This window comes from Melospiza melodia, chromosome 4 (genome assembly GCF_035770615.1).
Source record: "Melospiza melodia melodia isolate bMelMel2 chromosome 4, bMelMel2.pri, whole genome shotgun sequence".
Classification (NCBI taxonomy): domain Eukaryota; kingdom Metazoa; phylum Chordata; class Aves; order Passeriformes; family Passerellidae; genus Melospiza; species Melospiza melodia.
The window spans coordinates 6,453,098-6,472,735 of record NC_086197.1 but is presented as its reverse complement, the minus strand read 5'-3'; the positions used below and the strand labels follow the sequence as shown (position 1 = coordinate 6,472,735).

General features: G+C 40.1%; 1 protein-coding gene across 1 annotated transcript in view; it reads left to right on the top strand.

The window, feature by feature from the left end:
- Window positions 1–19,638, top strand: part of USP6NL (USP6 N-terminal like) — a 115,672-nt gene continuing 96,034 nt past the window's right edge. Inside the window, exons 1-2 of the mRNA XM_063153719.1 lie at window positions 1–92; window positions 5,908–5,997. Of these exons, the coding sequence (XP_063009789.1) occupies window positions 5,994–5,997 (4 nt within the window). The 5' untranslated portion in view covers window positions 1–92; window positions 5,908–5,993. The remainder of the gene's footprint in view (window positions 93–5,907; window positions 5,998–19,638) is intronic.

Genomic DNA, 19,638 nt, shown 5'->3' with positions numbered 1-19,638 from the left:
GGAGGCTGCCGGTCCCGGGGCAGCGAGCAGGGACGCGCCGCTGGGGAAGGCGGCGGAGGGAGGCCCCGGGAAGAGGAGGAAGCCGAGCAAAGGTAGGGACAAGCCGCGACTTTGCTCCGGCCATTGTGCGGCCCCGGGATGGCCGGCTGGACCCGTCCATTGCGGGGGTGCTGGGTGGGGGGGGAAGCCGCGTGTGTGTGTGGAGGTGCCGCGCCGGACCCTCCATTGAGACGGGCGGGTTCCTCCCGGCTGAGGGGAGGCGGGCGCTACCATCCTCCCCCGGGGGGGGGCGCACCCCCCGCGAGGCCGGAGAGGTGGAAGTGGCGGGAGCCGGCTCCTGCAGGGTACTGGGGTGCTGGGACTGTTCCATTCCCAGCGGAGGGGTGTTTGTGTGTGTTTTTGGAGGCTCTTTCTGCTGGGGAGGGGGCGGCGCGTGGGGGGCTGCGGGACGCGGCGGAGCCGGGAATGCTGGGGGAGCCCGGGGGAAGCCCTGTGGAGATGCCCCTGGTCCCGTTGTGAGGTTGGAGTGAGGTGTGGCGGCGTGAGGGGCCGCAGTCAGAGCGCGGCTGGGGGCTGTGCCTGTGGGTGTGTGCTTGAGGGAGGCACGGCTGTAGGTCCGTCCGACACTTGGGGCCTCCTTGAGCCTCCCCTCTTCTGGCCATGTGGGAGGCGACAGTGCCGCCCTAGTCTGGAGTAGGGAGGATTTCGATGGCTGAACCCTTTAATGTGACTTTCTGGCACCGCTGCTCTCTCTGTACCTGCTCCCTCCTCCGCTTGTTGTAATAGTTCAGGTATGCGGTGGGAAGTGCCCGGCTGGCAGCGGTGGGCTGGGACAGAGGGCGTCCCCCACGCTGTGCTCAGCCCTGGCTCTCCATGGCCCTCTCCCAGCCCTCGGTCTCCGCTGGGACTGCCTGCAAAGAGCCAATTATTTATCAGGTGTTTCAGGTTCTTTCTGTGGCGTGCGTGGCTGCCTGTAGAAAACCACCGAAGGCACTGAGCTGCCAGCTGAACCAGAGTCAAGTGGTGACTGAAAAGTCACTGTCTCCAAACTCCTGTACCAGTTGTTCACCCGCATATGCTCGAGAATAACTTTCTTTGTGCCGTTTGCTGCTTGGAGGAGGCAGCTGCACTGAAAACTGCCTGTGAGGGAAGCTGCTTTTCAGTCTCACTGACTTACACTGGAGTGAAAACAAATCCGCATCTGCCCTGTTCACAACGAATGCATCCTGTGGAGGACCATTTCAGTTAGGATAATTATATTGAATACTTGTTTTCTATGGTTTTTTAGCTTGCTGCGCGCCCTGCAATCTAGAGCTGCTGTGTGACAGTCGAAAGTCCAGCTCTGCCAGGCGTGTGTGTATCAAACACAGCGGCCAATCAGCAGTGCCTGAAACCAAAGGCGATTTGCCTCAACGCTTTGTAGTGTAAATATTCTTGCTATGAACAAAGGAGGGTGTGTCGTTGGGCTTGTTTCATTTGTGCTTCCATGTGCTTCCTCATCTGGGGCCACTCAGTGATTCTGTGGAGGTTCTGAAACTGTAGCAATTGCACTTTGTTGTGAGTTGCGCATTTGTGCTGTCTCGGGCATTTGACTGAGCTGCGGTAATTAGAGGCTTGGTGCTACATTAGGCATTTTTGTTCTGTTCTTTTTAATAACTGTGCTCTGAAGTGACTTAGTTTTAGTCCTTTTAAACTTTTGTTGTTTCTGATTATAACTTAAAAGTTAGTTCAGCTGAGATGCAGTGTAAAATAAGTATTTAGTAGAACTGCCTTTTAACCAGCTGTTCCTCTGCCCTCTGATTACACAGCACAGAAACCACCAATTTCAGACTTAATGTTTTGCCAGCCAGCTATCTGTGCAACTCCAAAACATAGTGCTTCTGAAATCTGTCTGTTTTCTGTGAGGGGCCATAATGTTTGGTTTAAAGAAGACAGTAAATGACAGTAAAACACTGATTTGTGCAAGGCAGGCTCTCCTTGGGCTGTTCTGTCTTGGTGTGTTTAAGCAGGGCAGTTGCATGCTGCTCCTGTGATTGCTGGTTCCTGGGAACTGGGGGAATAAATTCTTAGTGTTAACTCCTTAGTATCTAACTTAAACAGATCCTGCAGCAACACACGCAGGCTAGACCTGAATCTTTAATTGCCATCTGAAAGGAAAATCTCTGGGTGGAATCATACTGCACAGAAGTACAATATGCTGTAATTTGCTGGCAATCTGGCTCCTGCTAATTATCCTGAAACAGAGTATTGGGTGAAAAAGAGACCTGGCACCAGCTATGGAAACAGGTAATTGAATGTACTGTGAGTGAATGTGAAGTTGCAAAGAGCTTTGCTCACTGCAGGTTAAATTCCTGTCCAGTCTCAGTGCCAGCAGTGTCACAGCCCCTGGAGGTGATCCTCCCAGGAGTGAGAGAGTACAGGTGTGTCACTGAGGAAACATGAGGTGGAATACAGGGGTTAGCTCTTGAGGAAAAGACAAAGATCAAGGGTATGTGTGGGTGGGTTGGTGGTTTGGTTTTTTATTTTTTATTTTTATCATAGCCTTGTTGATTGCAAGGGAAAGCAGAGAGAGTGTCAGGCACTGTTCTGGATTAAACGTTTTCCCAAGATGGTGTCTTCCAGAAAGACACTGAGCAAGTAAGTCTTTATTTCTGTTTTGTACTAGTTGGCAGTATTTCTGTACAGGAGAGAACTCTACAGGCATTGAAATAAATCAGATTTGATGAGAAAGCAAAGTGAAAACAGTTCAGTTTCCAAATTTCTAACACACATCCCTTGGTAAAGGTGTTGCTATTGGAATGCAATAGAGAACAAAGCAAAGTGAAAGCAGTTTAGTTTCTAATGTACATACCTTGGTAAAGGTGTTGCTGTTGGAATGCAATAGAGAACAAAGCAAAGTGAAAACAGTTCAGTTTCTAATCACAGAATCACAGAAATTCAAGGCTGGAAGAGACCTGTAAGATCATCAAGTCCAACCCATGTTCTAACAATTCAACTAGATCATGGCAGCAAGTGCCACATCCAGTCTTTTTTTGAACTCTTTGAGGGATGATGACTCCACCACCTCACTGGGTAGATCCTTCAAGACCATGACATCCCTCAAACATTCTTACAGTAATTTGATGCAACTGGGGAAGAGAGGAAGCTAAAAGCTTGTCTAGTTTTTGCAACCAGATATCAAATACCATGAGCTGTAACTGCACTGAAGCTCCCAAGGCAAGCAGGGTCTGCAGAGCAGCCTGGCCACAAGCATGGCTGTGGCACAGCATCACTCCAAAAACTCACAGCTGCAGCCCACAAGTGTACATCCCTAGGTAAAGGTGTTGCTGTTGCAATGCAATAGAGAAAAAAGCAAAGTGAAAACAGTTTAGTTTCTAATGTACATCCCTAGGTGAAGGTGTTGCTGTTGCAATGCAATAGAGAACAAAGCAAAGTGAAAACAGTTCAGTTTCTAAATTTCCAACACACATCCCTTGGTAAAGGTGTTGCTGTTGCAATGCAATAGAGAACAAAGCAAAGTGAAAGCAGTTCAGTTTCTAATGTACATCCCTAGGTGAAGGTGTTGCTGTTGCAATGCAATAGAGAACAGGGACTATCTGCTATTTGGTGGTGTTGACTTTCAACACTGCTTGCTATTGCTGTACTCAAAATTACAGATGAAAGACCAAATTTTCCTTTTTAAAAAAAAGTTATTTACAAGGGAAATTATATAAATCACACATAGCATTATTTCAGAGAACAACAGCTGAATTTCCCAGAAGTCTGCATTGTGTGCTAAACAGATGCTAGCAGTGCTAAACAGAATATTTAGGCACTGGAGGCAGCAGAGGAGCAGCAGTTGAGGCTGGGGTTGGAGGTCAGGTCGCTCTGGTGCACTGGAGCCTCCACTTTTCACACACTCAGGTGGAGCAGAGCCTCTGTGCCATCCCCACCTCATTTCCTCAGCCTGACGTGACAAGGTTTTTATAAGCCATGAGGGTGCATAATTAAGCTATTATTAGCCTTGAGTGGTTTTCAGAGCTGCTGTTTTGTTTTTTCCTAATGAACAGCCTTTTCCTGTACGTACACACAATAAAATGTCATGTAACACCACGGCTCAGAGGCAGAGTATTGTTTGTGTTTACAAAACTAGGGTGAGATAATGCCTTTGGAAAATCAGGTTGAATGGGAGGCTCTGGTCTTCCAGTTGATTATGGATAAGATTCAAGAAGGATTTGGGCCCCAAGCTGGTGTGAAACTGGTCAGAAGTGCTTTGGACCTGGTTTGAGGGATGTCTGATCCATTTGATGTTCTTAACATTACAGGTGTTATTGGCCCAGTAAATAATTAAATGTCCTGGGAGTTATATTTGCTAATTTTGACACCAGTAATCAAGAGGGAGCTGATAAGTTCTAATGAGATGTTTGAACAGACACTTCACTTCTGACTGGGCTGTGTGTGCTTAAATATTTAATTTAGGAGACATTCATGGAAAGCTGACAGGGCCTGCAGTCCAAACTGTTCCTCACTGATGTAGCAGCTCATGGCTTTGTGCTCATCTCTGCTTGTTTAGAATGTTTGTGTGTGGATTTTTTCAGTTGCCTTCTTTCCCCTCTGAGTCTCTTCCCTGTGTTACTTTTTCAGTGCAAAAAAGTTGGTTGTAATTTTCGATCTGCAGCTTTACCAAAGGCTTCCTTTTGGCAACTGGATTTCTTTTCTTCGTGGTGTGTGTGGCTTTGATGTTATTTTATTTTTAAAATTGTTTTAGCAGTTGATAAAGGAACCTCCTTGTGATGTCCTGTGGTAGTTCTTGTACTGCTTTGTTGTGTGCTGTAGATCTGTAAATGTTATGTGAAGTCATAATTTAGGAAAAGTTCAATCTCTTCTTGTGTCTTCTTGCATTTTACTTTGCTTTTTTTTGAGCATGAAGAGATCAGGAGAGTTGAGACTTGAAGTCTGAGTCAGCACAAGATATCTGGCTGGATTAGCACAAGATATCTGGCTGGATTAGCACAGGTGGTGAGGTTCAGCAGGTTCTGATTTGTTTTGAAAAGAGGAAATATATCCCATAAGATTCCTTAATTTACAGATAGTCTGCAATGGTGCAGGTATTAGGAGAAAGCTCTGTACAGCTTAGTAGATATGTTGGATTTCTTCTTTTCACCTCAGCTGTGAGTGAAGTTTCTTTCATTTAACTGTTGAATCAGGCTTGGATAAACTTGCTTTTTAGCAGCAGGAAGGAGATTATATAATAAATTTTTCAAAATGTACTTGCTGTGCTGTCATTGTTGGAGATTAAATCCTCTATATTTGGCTTCAGGGAGGGCCAGGCTTGTTGTTAGTGAATCCATATCTGCCCTACTTGGGTGTCTTTTTTTGAAATCAGTGAGGGATTGCTGGAACTGTAGGTTTATGGTTGCTAGGAATGGTAGCTCATTCAGGTTTTCTTTCTGAGAAGGAAATGTTTGATGTGAGTGCCAAATGTGCTTGTTTAGTAATCTTAATTGCATTTCTTCTGTTTTAAAAAGTGGAATTTTTTTGCATTGTGTTGCCAGCTGAGGTTGCTGAAGCAAAATACCACTTAGGAATTTTCAGTTACTCTATCTATGTTGTAGTCTTGTACTTTTAACTTTTTAACTGCTCCCAAGAGATAACAAACATTGTATTTTATAGCACTTTTTTTTTTAGTACATACACAAGTTGATAATGTGATTGTTACAGGAGGGTGCACATTTTGAGTTGATAAACAGCCAAATACATCCATAAGCACTAAAGCTCCCCAGTCATAACAAACACATCTCTGTTTTCCTTTTTTATTTAACAAAGAGGATGAAAAGAGAGTAGGAAAGATAGTTTATATATAAACATACATTCTAATGATTTGAAGTTGAAAAAATTATTTGTGTTTTTATTTTCCTCCCACTTCAGGACATGTATACCTCTGAGAAACCTTCTCCAACAAGATACCTTGCTTCAAGACCTGTCTTGGATTATATACAAAGAGGTTTCCAGTCATGAGTAAGTAGATTTTTCTTTCAGAAAAAAAGCAAACCCTTAATTTGTAGTTTAGAAGAACTGTACTTCTGTAGTAGCTTTTGGGAGGTGGTTATTCCTTGAAAATATTCATACTGAGTTTTGTGTCTTCAGTCCTGTAAAAATAACCAAATAAACCTGAGAGTTGGCAGATGCCATTTATAATCTGCACATTTTTGATCAATGTGTGCTCTCTAAGACTTCTCTGTAGTCTGGTCTCATTTTCAAGAAGCTGAGTTCTGTAACAAGATAATGTTTGTTTTATTCAGTATAAATAAAACATGTAACTCTGAGAGGAAAATGCCTTCTAAGAATTCCAGAATTTGTGACTGCCTAGTAAATTAAAATAACTGGTAAAAATCCAACATAAAATCAATGGACTTCATTTTATAGGAAAAAAAAATGAATATGTTACTCAAATTCCAGTATAGGAATTCTGGCATGTATTGGAATGATTTGAGCCACAGAAAACTGTGACTTAATGTTTGTTCTGATGGAAAAAAACAGATGAAAGGCACAGGAAGTTTTGCTTTAGGTCACATCTGATGGGTAAGATAAGCTCTTTCTAGTGAACTCTGAGTATTTGAATGTCTCATAAGTTTTACAGATGTGAGAATTCCTCATGCAGCTTCTGTCAGCAATATTGCTTGGCCTTGTCTCATGTAGAAATAAGAATAAAACTTCATTTGCACAGGAACTGTATTTGTAAAGCAGCTCAGCTTCAGCACTGTACTGAACATGCTGAAGGCAAAGCATCTTGTTCATGGGATAATTATATCCTTTCTCAGTAAAATAAGACCTTTTGAGTTTCTGGGAGGAAATGAGTGAAGAAAATTGTTGGTTAAATTTCTTGTCAAACTAAATGAAAAATGATTGCTCTTGACATCTGGAAATAAAAAAGAATGATGAAGGAAATGCTTGCTAAATGCAGCAGAGAAAAAATTACACCAAAAAAAAAAAGGCTCAGAAGAGTTTGTGAACTACCTATAGTTCAGAAACTCTTCTGAGCTTTTTATTGGTGTAATTTTTCATGCTGGTGTAGGTAGATCTATTTTAGTTTTTATACTGATTTATTTCTATTTTCTTTCCTATTGCTATTCACACTTGTTTACTTTCTGATGTTTAATTTGCTGTATTGCATAGATGACAATTTTCCAGGCAGTTTTTCCAACATCCTGACTTGTCAAACCCTGGATGTGAATATTTATTTCACGTTTTTCCTTGCCTTATGTGCAGTCTTACACATAACCAATAACTGACTCTCAGTTGCTGTGTTAATGTGACTCCCTGGGTGCTGCTGTGATGATTTTTATTTGAGTACAGCACACACACACAGTGCTAGAGCAGAACACCCTTGCTTTGGTCAGATTTTGAGCTGCTTCCAGGCTGGAGGGTTCAGCTGTTCATTAGGAAGAACGAATCCTCATTCAAATGCAAGACAACATTTTGTACTTTTTGTGGTGGTCAGGAATGGTGTCCTTCAGTGCAGGGTGCCACATTCTTGTGGTGGGATGCTGTGATGGCCTCAAGGGCACAGCACCAAGTGCCACTCTTGAAAAATATGGTTTAGAGAAGGTTAGATGGTTTCTGTTTGGCTGATGTTGAATTTCTTAGCTTATGGTTTATTTGAGAGCAACTTGAACTCTAAGCACAGACCTTGGTTTTGTGCTCCTCTTTCCTAAATATCTCATCAGTGAGGTAAGTACCATAGCTTAGGGATTGCATTTATTTGTCCAGTTCTCTATGTGTGCTTATTCATGAATCTCTGGGCACCCAGAATAGCCAGAGGTATTAAAAATGCTGAGAGTCTCTACTCTTCCTAAATTGTGCATCACCTGGTGGCGTTCAAACAAAAAATCTATCTAAAATAGATTAGAGGCAATCTCAGCCTTCAGAAGGGCACTAGAAACTCCAGAATGTTGTTATGTGCAGGCTACATGATTGAATCCTACTTATTTTCTTGTACTTGATTGAATATATTATTTCCATTGCTTTTTGTGAAGGGCTGTGCTAGATGCTAAGTCCTAAAATGATTAAATCCTTTTTCTAATGTCTGTCCTAAATTTCTTCACAGGCAGATCATATCTGTTTGGGTTTTTTGCCAACTTTATTCACTAGATGAAGTAATTTTTACCATATAATATTTGTTGTTTACCATATAAAAGTTGTTACACAAAGCTTGTTATTTTATTTAAATGCATTGTAGAAGTAGATCTGGTAATATCCTGGTACTCATGAAACACACATATGCTTATTTTTAAGCTAATTTCTTTTTGAAAGTGAACGAGAGAATTACTTTTTAGAACTTTTTAAATAGTTACAATAGCCTGCTTTGGATCCTGTTTTTTGTTTGAATCTTTCCCTGTGTTGGGAAGAGCATTGGCAGAATTGCAGAGTTCACCATTGATAGTGATAGTTTGTTGTTGGACAATACAAAAAATCTGTTCAAACTGAAGCAGTCAGTGTTGAGGCTTTTATTTCTGTGGAACAGCTTTGTAAATGTCTGTTTTCATAAATAAGGGTAAGACAGGTTTGTATTTGAAATTGTGTTTTTCCATTGTATGCCTTAAAGGACACTGAGGTCAGATCCTTAAAGGGTTTGTAACAGTATCAGGTGTAGCTAGGTGAAGTTGATTATTGATTTGTTTTCTATTTAAAGATAACTTGTCAGAGAAATCCTGGTGGATGCAACCTATCTAGAGTGTCCCACCACAGAAAGAATTGATTTAATTTGCATTTTCTCCAGATATCTAGTGGCCAGAAAATGTGTAGCATCATGATAAATTCTTAATGTTTTAAACTGTGCTCTTTATTTTTGGGGATTTTCTTGTGCTTTTCTCCTTTGAGGAAGGGTCAGTACAATGCAATTACTTGAGCTGCTGCAGTGAAGATTAAGGTTAGTGCACACTACTGCAACAAGCTGCTGACATCTTCATTTTTTCCCCCTTGAATGTATAAGATGCAGTGCCAGCTGACAATACACAATATTTCTTTCCTGACTGTGTCTTTCTGCTTTTAGTTTTATTTCTGACACACTAAAAACTCAATGCTGCATTTGGGAAGGTCACCTGCTTCTTTGTGCTTCACTCTCATCAATTCAGGTTTCCTTCTGTTTGACTGGGGTTAGGAACACATTTTGTGTGAGGGAACACATTTGGAGAGCTGCTGGGCAGTGTAATCTCACATTCTGCAAGTGCTTGGTGTGGCTGGTGATGATGGGGCAGTTTTTGTCTCTCCAGTTCCAATCCAGCCCACAGAGGTGTGATTAAAGGCTGCTGCTGTTTGATGCTTGGTTACATACCCTGACCTCTCATTACAGCTCTGGCTTTCTAGGCTGTGTTCACAGAGGAACCTTGTGGTTCTGGGATTTCTGAAAACATGGATTTTGTTGCTTTTCTTCTGTGTTCTCATAGTGTATGTAAAGAAATAGTTTTGGCTGGCATTTCCCTGTTCATGAGCAATGAACTAGGGAATTAAAACAAATGTTAAGGTCAGCCAGATCAAGGTGCAGTGCTGTAGTGAGTCCCTCTAGGCCAGGCTGGATGGGGCTTGGAGCAGCCTGGTCAGGTGGGGAGTGTCCCTGTCCATGGCAGGGCACAGGAACTGGATTATCTGAGGGTCACTTCCAGCCCAAACCATTCCACACATGCTTCTTCCTGTGCTTGCAGCTGAGAAAAGTGTTCTGGGCATCCCTGTCCTGAGGAAAGCCTGGGAATTAAGTCTGGCTCATTTTCCCCCCTCACCCCCAATCTCCCCTCCTGAATCTGTGGTGAACTGAGGACCAAGCCAAACTGTTCATAAACAAAATACTGGGAAATAAACTTTCTGTTTGTTTGACCCAAAGTGTAGGTGCCTGTGCATTTTATGTAGTGTGGGTAAAGTTGCAAATAATTTAAAAACTGAATGATTTGGTGGAAGAGGCTTTGTAGTCATCACTTATTTGCAATGAGCTGAGATTGAATAAAAGAAAGGAAAAAGTTCTGATTCACTGAGGCAGCTGCATGCTGGGGAGGGAAAGCTTACAAATAAACTAAAATACTTTAGCAATATAATAATAGTAAAGAATACTTAAAGGATGTGAGATTATTATCTGACAGGTTTTTGTTTTAGTTTTGAACTATGAGCCCTGAAAGCTTAGTCATAAAATGCAAATTTGAAGCTACAGTTAGTGAAGTGTTTTCACAGTTGTTGTGGTTTCACAGCACAGTTATCTTCTAATCTTTATCAAAACTGTGACTTGAGAAATAGAAGAGAAGCTATTGTGTGTCCTGGGTTATGTTTCCTAAAACTTGAAATAGTAATTCTCTATGAAAAACTGAAGCTGTGAATAATAAAGAATTGTTGGATACAGGGGACAAAGAGCCATAATGCAGATTTGCAAAAGGTGACTTTGAAGACTTGTGAAATGTTTGTAAAAATGTTTAAGAGTTAAATAATAGTAATTCTCTTGCAACTTAGCTATCTGAAAAAGAAGGAAACTCTCAAGACTCTTAAATAGTAAACTACTGTATGTTAGTGGCCCTCTAAAAATTGCTTCCTTGATAATATCAGTGTTTTTTCAATTTTTCCTCTTCTTTTATTGAAGCTGTCAAGGGAATTCACCACTGTAACTGCAGTGGCACATGAGAATTTCCACCAGTAGTAGTACATACACTATGAACTTTTTTGTAATGTGAAGCATGGAAAAGACACGTTGTTATTTGGCTCTGCAGTCTTGTAGTAGGAGAATTGTTACTCTGTCTTGCTTCATTGTTGCTCTTTCTGTGTTGCCTCGACTTTTCAAAAATTTTTTTTTGAGTACTGCTGCTTGCTGCTCCATCTCCTTATAGTGCAGCTGGTACCTGGTGAGACTGTGAGCAACTGGGCTGGAGAGAATTTTCTGAAGAAAACCCCCAAGACTCTTAAATAGTAAACTACTGTATATTAGTGGCCCTCTAAAAATTGCTTCATTGATAATATCAGTGTTTATTTATGTAACTGCAGTGACACATGAGAATTTGCATCAGTAGTACATACACTATGAACTTTTTTGTAATGTGAAGCATGAGAAAAACACGTTGTTGTTTGGCTCTGCAATCTTGTAGTAGGAGAAGTTGTTACTCTCTCTTGCTTCACTGTTGCTCTTTCTGTGTTGCCTTGAGTTTTCAAATTTTTTTTTTTGAGTACTGCTGCTTACTGCTCTATCTCCTCCTTATAGTGCAGCTTGTACCTGGTGAGACTGTGAGCAACTGGGCTGGAGAGAATTTTCTGAAGAAAACCCCCAAGACTCTTAAATAGTAAACTACTGTATATTAGTGGCCCTCTAAAAATTGCTTCGTTGATAATATCAGTGTTTATTTAATTTTTCCTCTTATTTTATTGAAGCTGTCAAGGGAATTCACCGCTGTAACTGCAGTGACACGTGAGAATTTGCACCAGTAGTACATACACTATGAACTTTTTTGTAATGGGGTGTAGAAGCATGAGAAGGACATGTTGTTGTTTGGCTCTGCAATCTTGTAGTAGGAGAATTGTTACTTTCTCTTGCTTCACTGTTGCTCTTCTGTGTTGTCTTCTAAATTTTTTTTTTTTTTGGGTACTGCTACTTGCTGCTCCATCTCCTCCTTATAATGCAGCTGGTACCTGGTGAGACTGTGAGCAGCTGGGCCGGAGAGAATTGTCTGACTCAAAATACAGATGCAGAGATCAGAATTAATGAGTTCCAGAAAGTTTTGATTGAAGTTTCATTAGAAAGGTTTGGGCTGCAGGAGCCAAGGCTGAACTCAGGGTCTTAAAATTTCATGACCTCTTTAAAATGTTGCCCATGCCAGTAATGGATCAGTGGCCTTTTCCTGCCTGAATTGCTGCATTTTTCCTTGTTACAGGAGCATTCTTGGGGCTGACTGGAATTTTGGGGGTTTCCCTCAGCTCTTGCCCAGGTAGCTGCAGCCATGGGTGCACTGCAGCCCTGCAGGGGTGGGGATCAGTGGTCTGTGGGTGAGATTCTGCTAAATGCTGCTTTTCCCTTGCTGGAACTGTAGTTGAAGATGTTGAGGAATGTGGTAATCTTGGGCTTCCTCTTTGCTAAGCAAGGAGAGGCATCTCCAGAGGGCTAATCAGATCTTGGATGACCCAGTTTCTCACCAGTACTGTAATTAAACTGCTCCTCTGCATACACAGGGTGCATGAGTAGCAAGAAAATAGCAACCCAAATACTTTGCACAAAACTGATGTATCACATGGGGGAAATGCAGGCATGTTAATAGAAACTAAGTTGTTGTTTTAATATTTGCATTTTATTATATTGGATTTTTATTTTTTCCTTTGACCTAATGATGCAGCTTCTCAGACCTTGTGGATTTTTCTCATAGTACAGCTATTAATAAATCAGAACATAAAGGATAGCTTTTTGAAATTTGTCTGTATTTAAACAGACTTAAAATTATTTTTAGAATTTGTTTTTATAATCCTTTCTTCATTTTTGGTCCCTTCATAATCCTTCCTTTATTTTTGGTCACATTTTAGGATATTTATGGCTGGTAAGTCATTGCTTCCCTTTTACTTAAAATGTATTTTTAGGTCAAAGAGGCAAATAAACAGTTTTTGGCTTTTATTCTGTCATGTATTTACTTGGACAAAGTAAGACTTCACTCTCCATAGTGTGAAATGAAGCTGCATCTTTGCAGGAGGTTGCAGTTACCAAAAATGTATTAATGACACCCAGAAGCTGTTTGCAGGTGTAGGTTCAAGTTCAGTAATGGCACATTTGTAGGGCTTTGCTAACAAAGAAGTATTGTAAAATATTTACTGTTTAATTTGAATTAATCAGTGTGTAGTAAAGCTAAATTTATACATACATTTCAGATACATTGACTGAACATTTTTTAAAAGGTGTTACATTTATTTTTAATTTATTTTTTCATAAGGGGAACTTCAAATCTATCTTCTTTCATTTGGGCTTTTTCCTGGAAGGTTGATGGGGCTTCTCTAAATAAATTAGTGCAACATGACACCTGCTATTAAAGAGATGTAATTTCTGTTTGTAAACCAAAATGTTGGCACTGGCAGGAAACTATTGTTGGTTTTGAGCTGACAGGAGAGCTGTGGCAGGAGAATTACCATCATTAATGATGTTGGAGTTCCAGTGTTTTCATATACACACAGAGTTCCCCAAATGTGTTCTTTTTAGGCACTTGCACTTCATTTATTCTGCCATGTTTGGACTGGAAATTAAGGTTGGATTGTTTACAAATTATTTACTTTATGGTCCTCTAACTGTGTGTCTCTGAAACAACAAGGATGATAAAAAGATGGTTGTGATAGTAATTTATGTATATTTAAACATTCATTACATGTTTTATTTGTGATATATATTTTATGTAATTATTTTTTCTTTACAACGTAAAATTATATACCTACAGTAGAGATAGTAGAATTCTTCTATTGATGTGTTTATTTATAAAGGAGAATAATCTTTTAACATGTCTGCCTCTGCTTTGACTGATAGCCAGTTAGGAGTGCTGAATTACTATGACTAATTGGCATACACAGGAGTACATGCCTTTGGCATGATAATATTCTCCCATTACATAGTTTTTAATTTAAATCTTAGTCTTTGGGCCTCTCTGTGTGCCCCTTTGTACAGAACATGGCACAATGATGCCTTGATGATGGTGGGCCTTTGGTGCTCCTGCAGCAGAAGGAGTGAGCAGCACAAGAACACTGTGGCCTTGTTCTCTGCAGTGAGGATCAAGTGTCTGCCACTGTGTGAGCAATTCATATTTCTGGGGTCCTATTCATCCTCTGATAACTTGAGCCTGGTGTTCAAGTGCATTCCAAAGGGGGAAGGATGCAGGAATTCCCGACTAAAAAGCAACAGTTACAAATGTAGATGTTTGGGTGGGCACTCCCTTCTCTGCCCACGCACTGTGTAGTCACAGCACAATGTTGCAGTTCCTGCAGGAGCACTTTCAGAGGCTGCAGGTTTAAGCTCCCTAATGGTGGTGTTATTTCCTGTTGAATCAAAGAATTCCCAAAGCAGCTGAATGGGAGGAAGGATTAGGAATGGACTAAAGAAGAACTTTCCCAACCTCATTTCCCAGAATGAGATGCTCACAGGACTTTCCTTGCCTGTTGTGGGTCATGTTGATTCTCACTTTCCATACAAATGACTGACTGAAATGCAGCACTGTGTAGGAAAAGTGAAGTACTGCTGCTCAGTGGTGCAGCTTTATCACAGCTATGAAAAATAATTGAGCTGCAGTCTCATTTTATGTTGTTATTCATGTTCATATTCAAGAAACAAAGCACCTGATTTAAAAGATGTGTGGTTATTTTAAGCTAAATTGACTGTGTTTCAGGAAAAACTATTTTGACATACTTTACCCAGCTACTGATAGGAAATAACTTCTTTGATTTGTAACACAGTTGGAAAATATTTGGGGTTGTTGCCAGAAGTGGGGTTATGTAAGTAATGTCAGTGAGATTATTGGCTCCATATTTGTTTAAGATTTTTCCTTACTTAAACTATCCAGCCTGTTATCCTTGCAGTATTTACAAGGATTGCAGATGTTTGTGGTAACAAAGTAGCTGCACTTAAGTGGTAGGATTGATATCCTATCAATCAGCTGATTATAATATTGGTTAAGCTATCATTGCAAAGGACACTCTCCCCTATAATTAAGGTATTTTAATTTCTAAAGTTATATGGGAGACTGGCAAGATAAAAGGGGAATTTTTTCAGGGCTGTTGGTAAACCTGTTCCTATCCTGCTCACAATTTCTGAAGCAAGCACAAATCTGTGTAGAGCTCCCAAGTTCTTCTGGTTTGGGAAGCTGGTGTGATGTGTTGTTTTCTTTCTGCTCTTCCTTTTCCCCCTCAGTTTTATTTTGTGTTACATAATGGTCTCCAGAAAGGAAGGCATACCAACACGCTGTAGAACCTCAGTGCTTTGGCCAGGGCAGTCATTAATCTAACAGATCACTAATGTATGAGGGCACTTTGTTTTAATAAAGCACTTTGGTTTGCCATAGGACAGGATTCTTGAATGCAGTCTTTCTGTTTTAGCCTTGAAAAGCTCTTTGAAAACCTGCCTGATTCTGTGGTGGAGTGCTGAAAGCCTTACTCAGAGCTCTTTTGAGCACCAGTCAGACCTGCCAGGATTTTCAGGGACATAGGGAAGTAAGTCTCTCACCAGAATGCTCTGTTGCATTCAATAGAAAGCTTTTTCCTTCTCTTTTTTTTCTTTGTAGTAGAATTTTATACAGCATTATATGAGGAGTTTTATTTTGTGGTGTTACTGTATCTGAGTTGTACAAACAGTACCATGGCATAACCTTCATTTCCTGCTGTCCCCCACATTTGGCTTTGGAGGTGACACTTGTGGGCTGCAGCTCTGAGTTTTTGGAGTGATGCTGTGCCACAGCCATGCTTGTGGCCAGGCTGCTCTGCAGACCCTGCTTGCCTTGGGAGCTTCAGTGCAGTTACAGCTCAGGGTATTTGATATCTGGCTGCAAAAACTAGACAAGCTTTTAGCTTCCTCTCTTCCCCAGTTGCATCAAATTACTGTAAGAATGTTTGAGGGATGTCATGGTCTTGAAGGACAGGAGAGAAGAAATTTGGTCTATTGCTGTAAAAAGATGAGGTACAAATTGAAAAGTGTCGATTTTGCTTTTTATTTCATTCCTCACTTCCTTCCCTGTTCCTCCCCTCCCTTTTCTATGTCAGAAGCAGTGACAGAAATATTTGTACATTTTGCTCTAAGTATGTGGTAGGAAAGTTTTCTTTTTAGAGCAAAGGCTAATGAGTCACTTTTAGTGACATTTCAGTATTTATTTATTCCCTGTGCATTTAAACAAACTAAAAGAGATAATATTTATCTGAAACTCACTGTAAGGCTCTTGAATGTTCTTCCCCCTCTTCTTAATGCAATCAGTCATTAAGTGGAACATCCATTTAGAAGAACTAACACAATTTGTGTTTGTGTTTAACACTGTATGTTCAGTGGATGATACAGCAAGGCCAGGTTACCTGGATGTCATTCAGTGAAATTTAACAAGGATTGATCCCCTGCAAGGGGGGATGGCACCTCTGTTCCTGTAGCACTGGTGTAGTGCCAGTGGGAGTTGAAATGCCAGGTTGCAGTGCCTGAGTGGAATACTGGGTACAGTGATGACCCTTCTTGTCTGGACCGTGGCAGTTGTTGGCTGAAACTTGGCATGGTTATAAATTCTCTACAGACAGCTGCAGAGAACATAGAGAACAGTAAATACACTGCAGTTTTCCATCTGCCAAAACTGGGACAGTGTTAGTAGGTTCCTGTGTTCATGGAATAAGTAGGTAAGACATTTTTCATTTGGATAAATTGGTTGTCTTAAGGGGAAGCTGACTAAAAAAGTCTCAGATGCCCAAGTGTTTCTACCATTTTTTCATTGATGAGGGAATAGGAGAACTGACAGTGGGAGCAGGTAAGTAGTCACAGTAAGCATGATGGGATTTTTAAAACACATGAGTTACAATCTGCTTTGAAAGACTGCATTCTGAGTGACCACAGAAGGAGAGCAGGAGGTCTGTAAGTGCCAGGTGATGGTGTGTGCCATTAGAGCACAAGTGCAGGGAGCAAACAGACCCAGGTACTTCCTTTTAAAGGAGGGTGGTTCCCTCCTGCTCTCTGTGACCTTGGGGTTAATTTCCATTGGCTACTTTTGAAATATTGAATTTGTTCTTCCTCTGAATGTGTCTCTGTAACAGTTTTTTCATTACTAAGGTAGGTTGCATTTGTGGGATTAGATGCCATTCTAAGCATTAGATTACCCTATTACAAAGCATTCAAAAACTTATTTTGAAAGTTTTGATTTTTCTTGCAGAGACAGGAAGCCACACTATTCTATTTGCTGTACAAACTATGGCTGCAAATACATGGGCTTAATAAAAGCAGTGTGTATTTTGCAGTGGACTAATAAGGCTTGATGTTCTTCCTGGTGCCTCTCTACAGCTGCATTTTATTACTTGGATTAAATATCAGCCCAGAAATGTACATGCAGTGAAGGATTTAATCATGCTAACAAATAGCAGTGCATAGAATTTCCTAGTTTTTCTTTGCCTCAGGGAGGTACAAGATTATTAGTTTCATTTATATCCTCTTCAAAAGGAAACCAAGTAAGGGTTTAAATTAAAAGTTTTTATTTTTCTGCTTTCTTTGATTTGAGCACACATTCACTTTTATCAGTCTATGCCTGATTAAACTAATGAATGTACTTTGACTTCAGTATTAGCACATGCAAGATAGTAATAGTTTTGATTTTTGTTTAATATAGCAAAACTGAAAAAAGTCTTTAATGACTGGTGTGGCTTCTTTCTGTGTGCTTAGGTTTGACAGAACATTTAATGATATCCTTTAGCTTAAGATAAATTTGTTGATTAGCACTACAGCCATGACCCAAATCCAGGCAGTGGAAAATGGCTGCATATTCTGTTTGAAATGCTGCATATTATTGGTGACTATATTTTAAATAGTTTTTGTTATTGTAATTACAACTTCATTAATGTCTGATTTCTTTTTGAGACTTCTAGTATGCAACTTTTTTCTTCTCAGAAAGATCTTCATTTGCAGCTAAAGCTATATGGAAACTTGCCATCTAATGTGAGGAAAACTGAGAAAGCCTGTGGGGTGTGTGCATTCACTGAGATGAGATCTTGTACTACCATCCTCTTTCTTCCTCCTGTTTAAAAAAAAACCCCACCAAACATTATTTTATTGATCATTTAACATGGACTGCTTAGAGACAACCTTTTTTGGGGGGGTGAGGAGTGGTGGTGGAATTCCATTTGTTTTGTTGTTGCTTTCTTGACCATTTATTGAGCCTTATGAAGTGACCATTTGGCCTTTGAAGGGCATGGTGTGAGTGTGAAGAGAAAGAAACTGAATTAATTTGATGATTCACAATAATAATCTGTGATTCTGTTCTTACTCATCTTCATAATGCTTTGTAGCTTGCTTAACACAATCCTGATCACCCAGACCCAAAAACCATGAGTACCTCTGTATCCAAGGGATTCTGCACTGCAGCCTGAGCTATTCCTTTTGCCAGGTCTTTATGGATTAAATATCTGAGAGCTTTTGGAACTCTTTGAACTGTTGCTAAATGGTGCAGCTTAGGTGCACTTGTGTGTCTAAACCTACAGTTCTACAGAAAATATAGGAGCAAGGAAGAAGCAGTACCCTTTGGTCATGGAGGTGACAGGTACAAAACACATTTTTTGTGAAGAAAAAATAAATTGTACATCTATAAATGCTTTTATTCTTTTTGTAATTTTTTTTTTTTTTTGGGAAGAGTGCATCAAGACTTAGATGAGCACAAACTTCTGCTACTGATTTCCATTAGTGTCTGGTGTCTGTTATCAGGGTGATAAAAGTGATTTACACAGGCATTGGCTCTCTTGGCTCTTTGGGACACCCATTGTCTGTCTTGTAATTGTCTAGAGCCACGTGCAGAATGTGTTGTAGCCAGAGCTGAGGGGGTGCAAACTGTGCAAGAGGGGTGACAGTGAGAGCCCTGAGCAGGGATGGGGTTGTGCAATGTGTAATTTTCCTTCTCTGAGTGCCCTAAGCTTGGCAGAATGTGGCCCTGTGTTTTTCTGTCTTCCCTTTTTTTCCCAGTTACAGCATTTGTTTTTCTGTTTTGGGTTTATAGTTTTTTCCTGGAACAGGTAGAATTACTTTCATTGACCATTTATTGAAGTTTTCCATCATCTGAGTTTGATGAACAGCTTTTTTGTATGCTTAAAGTCTAAAGAAAAACAGACCTTAAAAAATAGCTTTCTCTTGAAATTATTTTCCAGCCTTTAGATCAAGCTACTTTCTCTTCTTTAGAAGATGCCTTCTAAATAAGGCTCCTAGATCTGCAGCCATAGTGTCAAGCTTTAAAATTGGTAGCAAACCTGCTAGAAATGAAGAAAAAAATATTCCTAAGTGGATGCAAATTTGTTGGATTAAGCAGTTACTGAAGGACCATTGAGAAGACTGTGAGGATGTTTATTTATTTTTCTGGATGCTTTGCAAAATGCATAGCCAAAAGCAGTCACTTTTGAAAAATGATCTCCTGAATAATAAATGGAGTTGTTGTCACTGGTGCAAACATTTTTACAAGAAAGGCTATCAGAATTTCACATAGGAATACTTCAGAGCATTAGGTTTTCTTCTTTTTGCCTCTTTCATGCTTCAAAGAATGATCTGTAGAAAATAATGAAGATTAAGAATTTAAAGTTTCAGAGATTTATGAGGACAGTTGGTTATTGATTTGGGACTCTAGAATTCTTGTCCAACTATGATAGATTATTGAAAACTTAGTAAAAGCTGTAGGCTTCTGTTCAGAGATTGGAAAATTAATTCAAAATTTTAGTGAGAAACAATAGCTAACCTACCTCATAGCAGCTGTAGTAATAATTTTTATTATGATATATAGCCTGTCTTAGAGCTCAATGCCTATTGTTTTGAGATAATAATTTGAAGACAGGAAATGACAGGAGTATCATAAAACAAAATGTATCTGGGGATAGTGGGGATAGTTAAGGTGTATGCCTTAGCTGCTGGATAGACTTTATCTGAATTCATTGTTTTTGAAAGAAATAAACAGGTAGGTTTTTTTT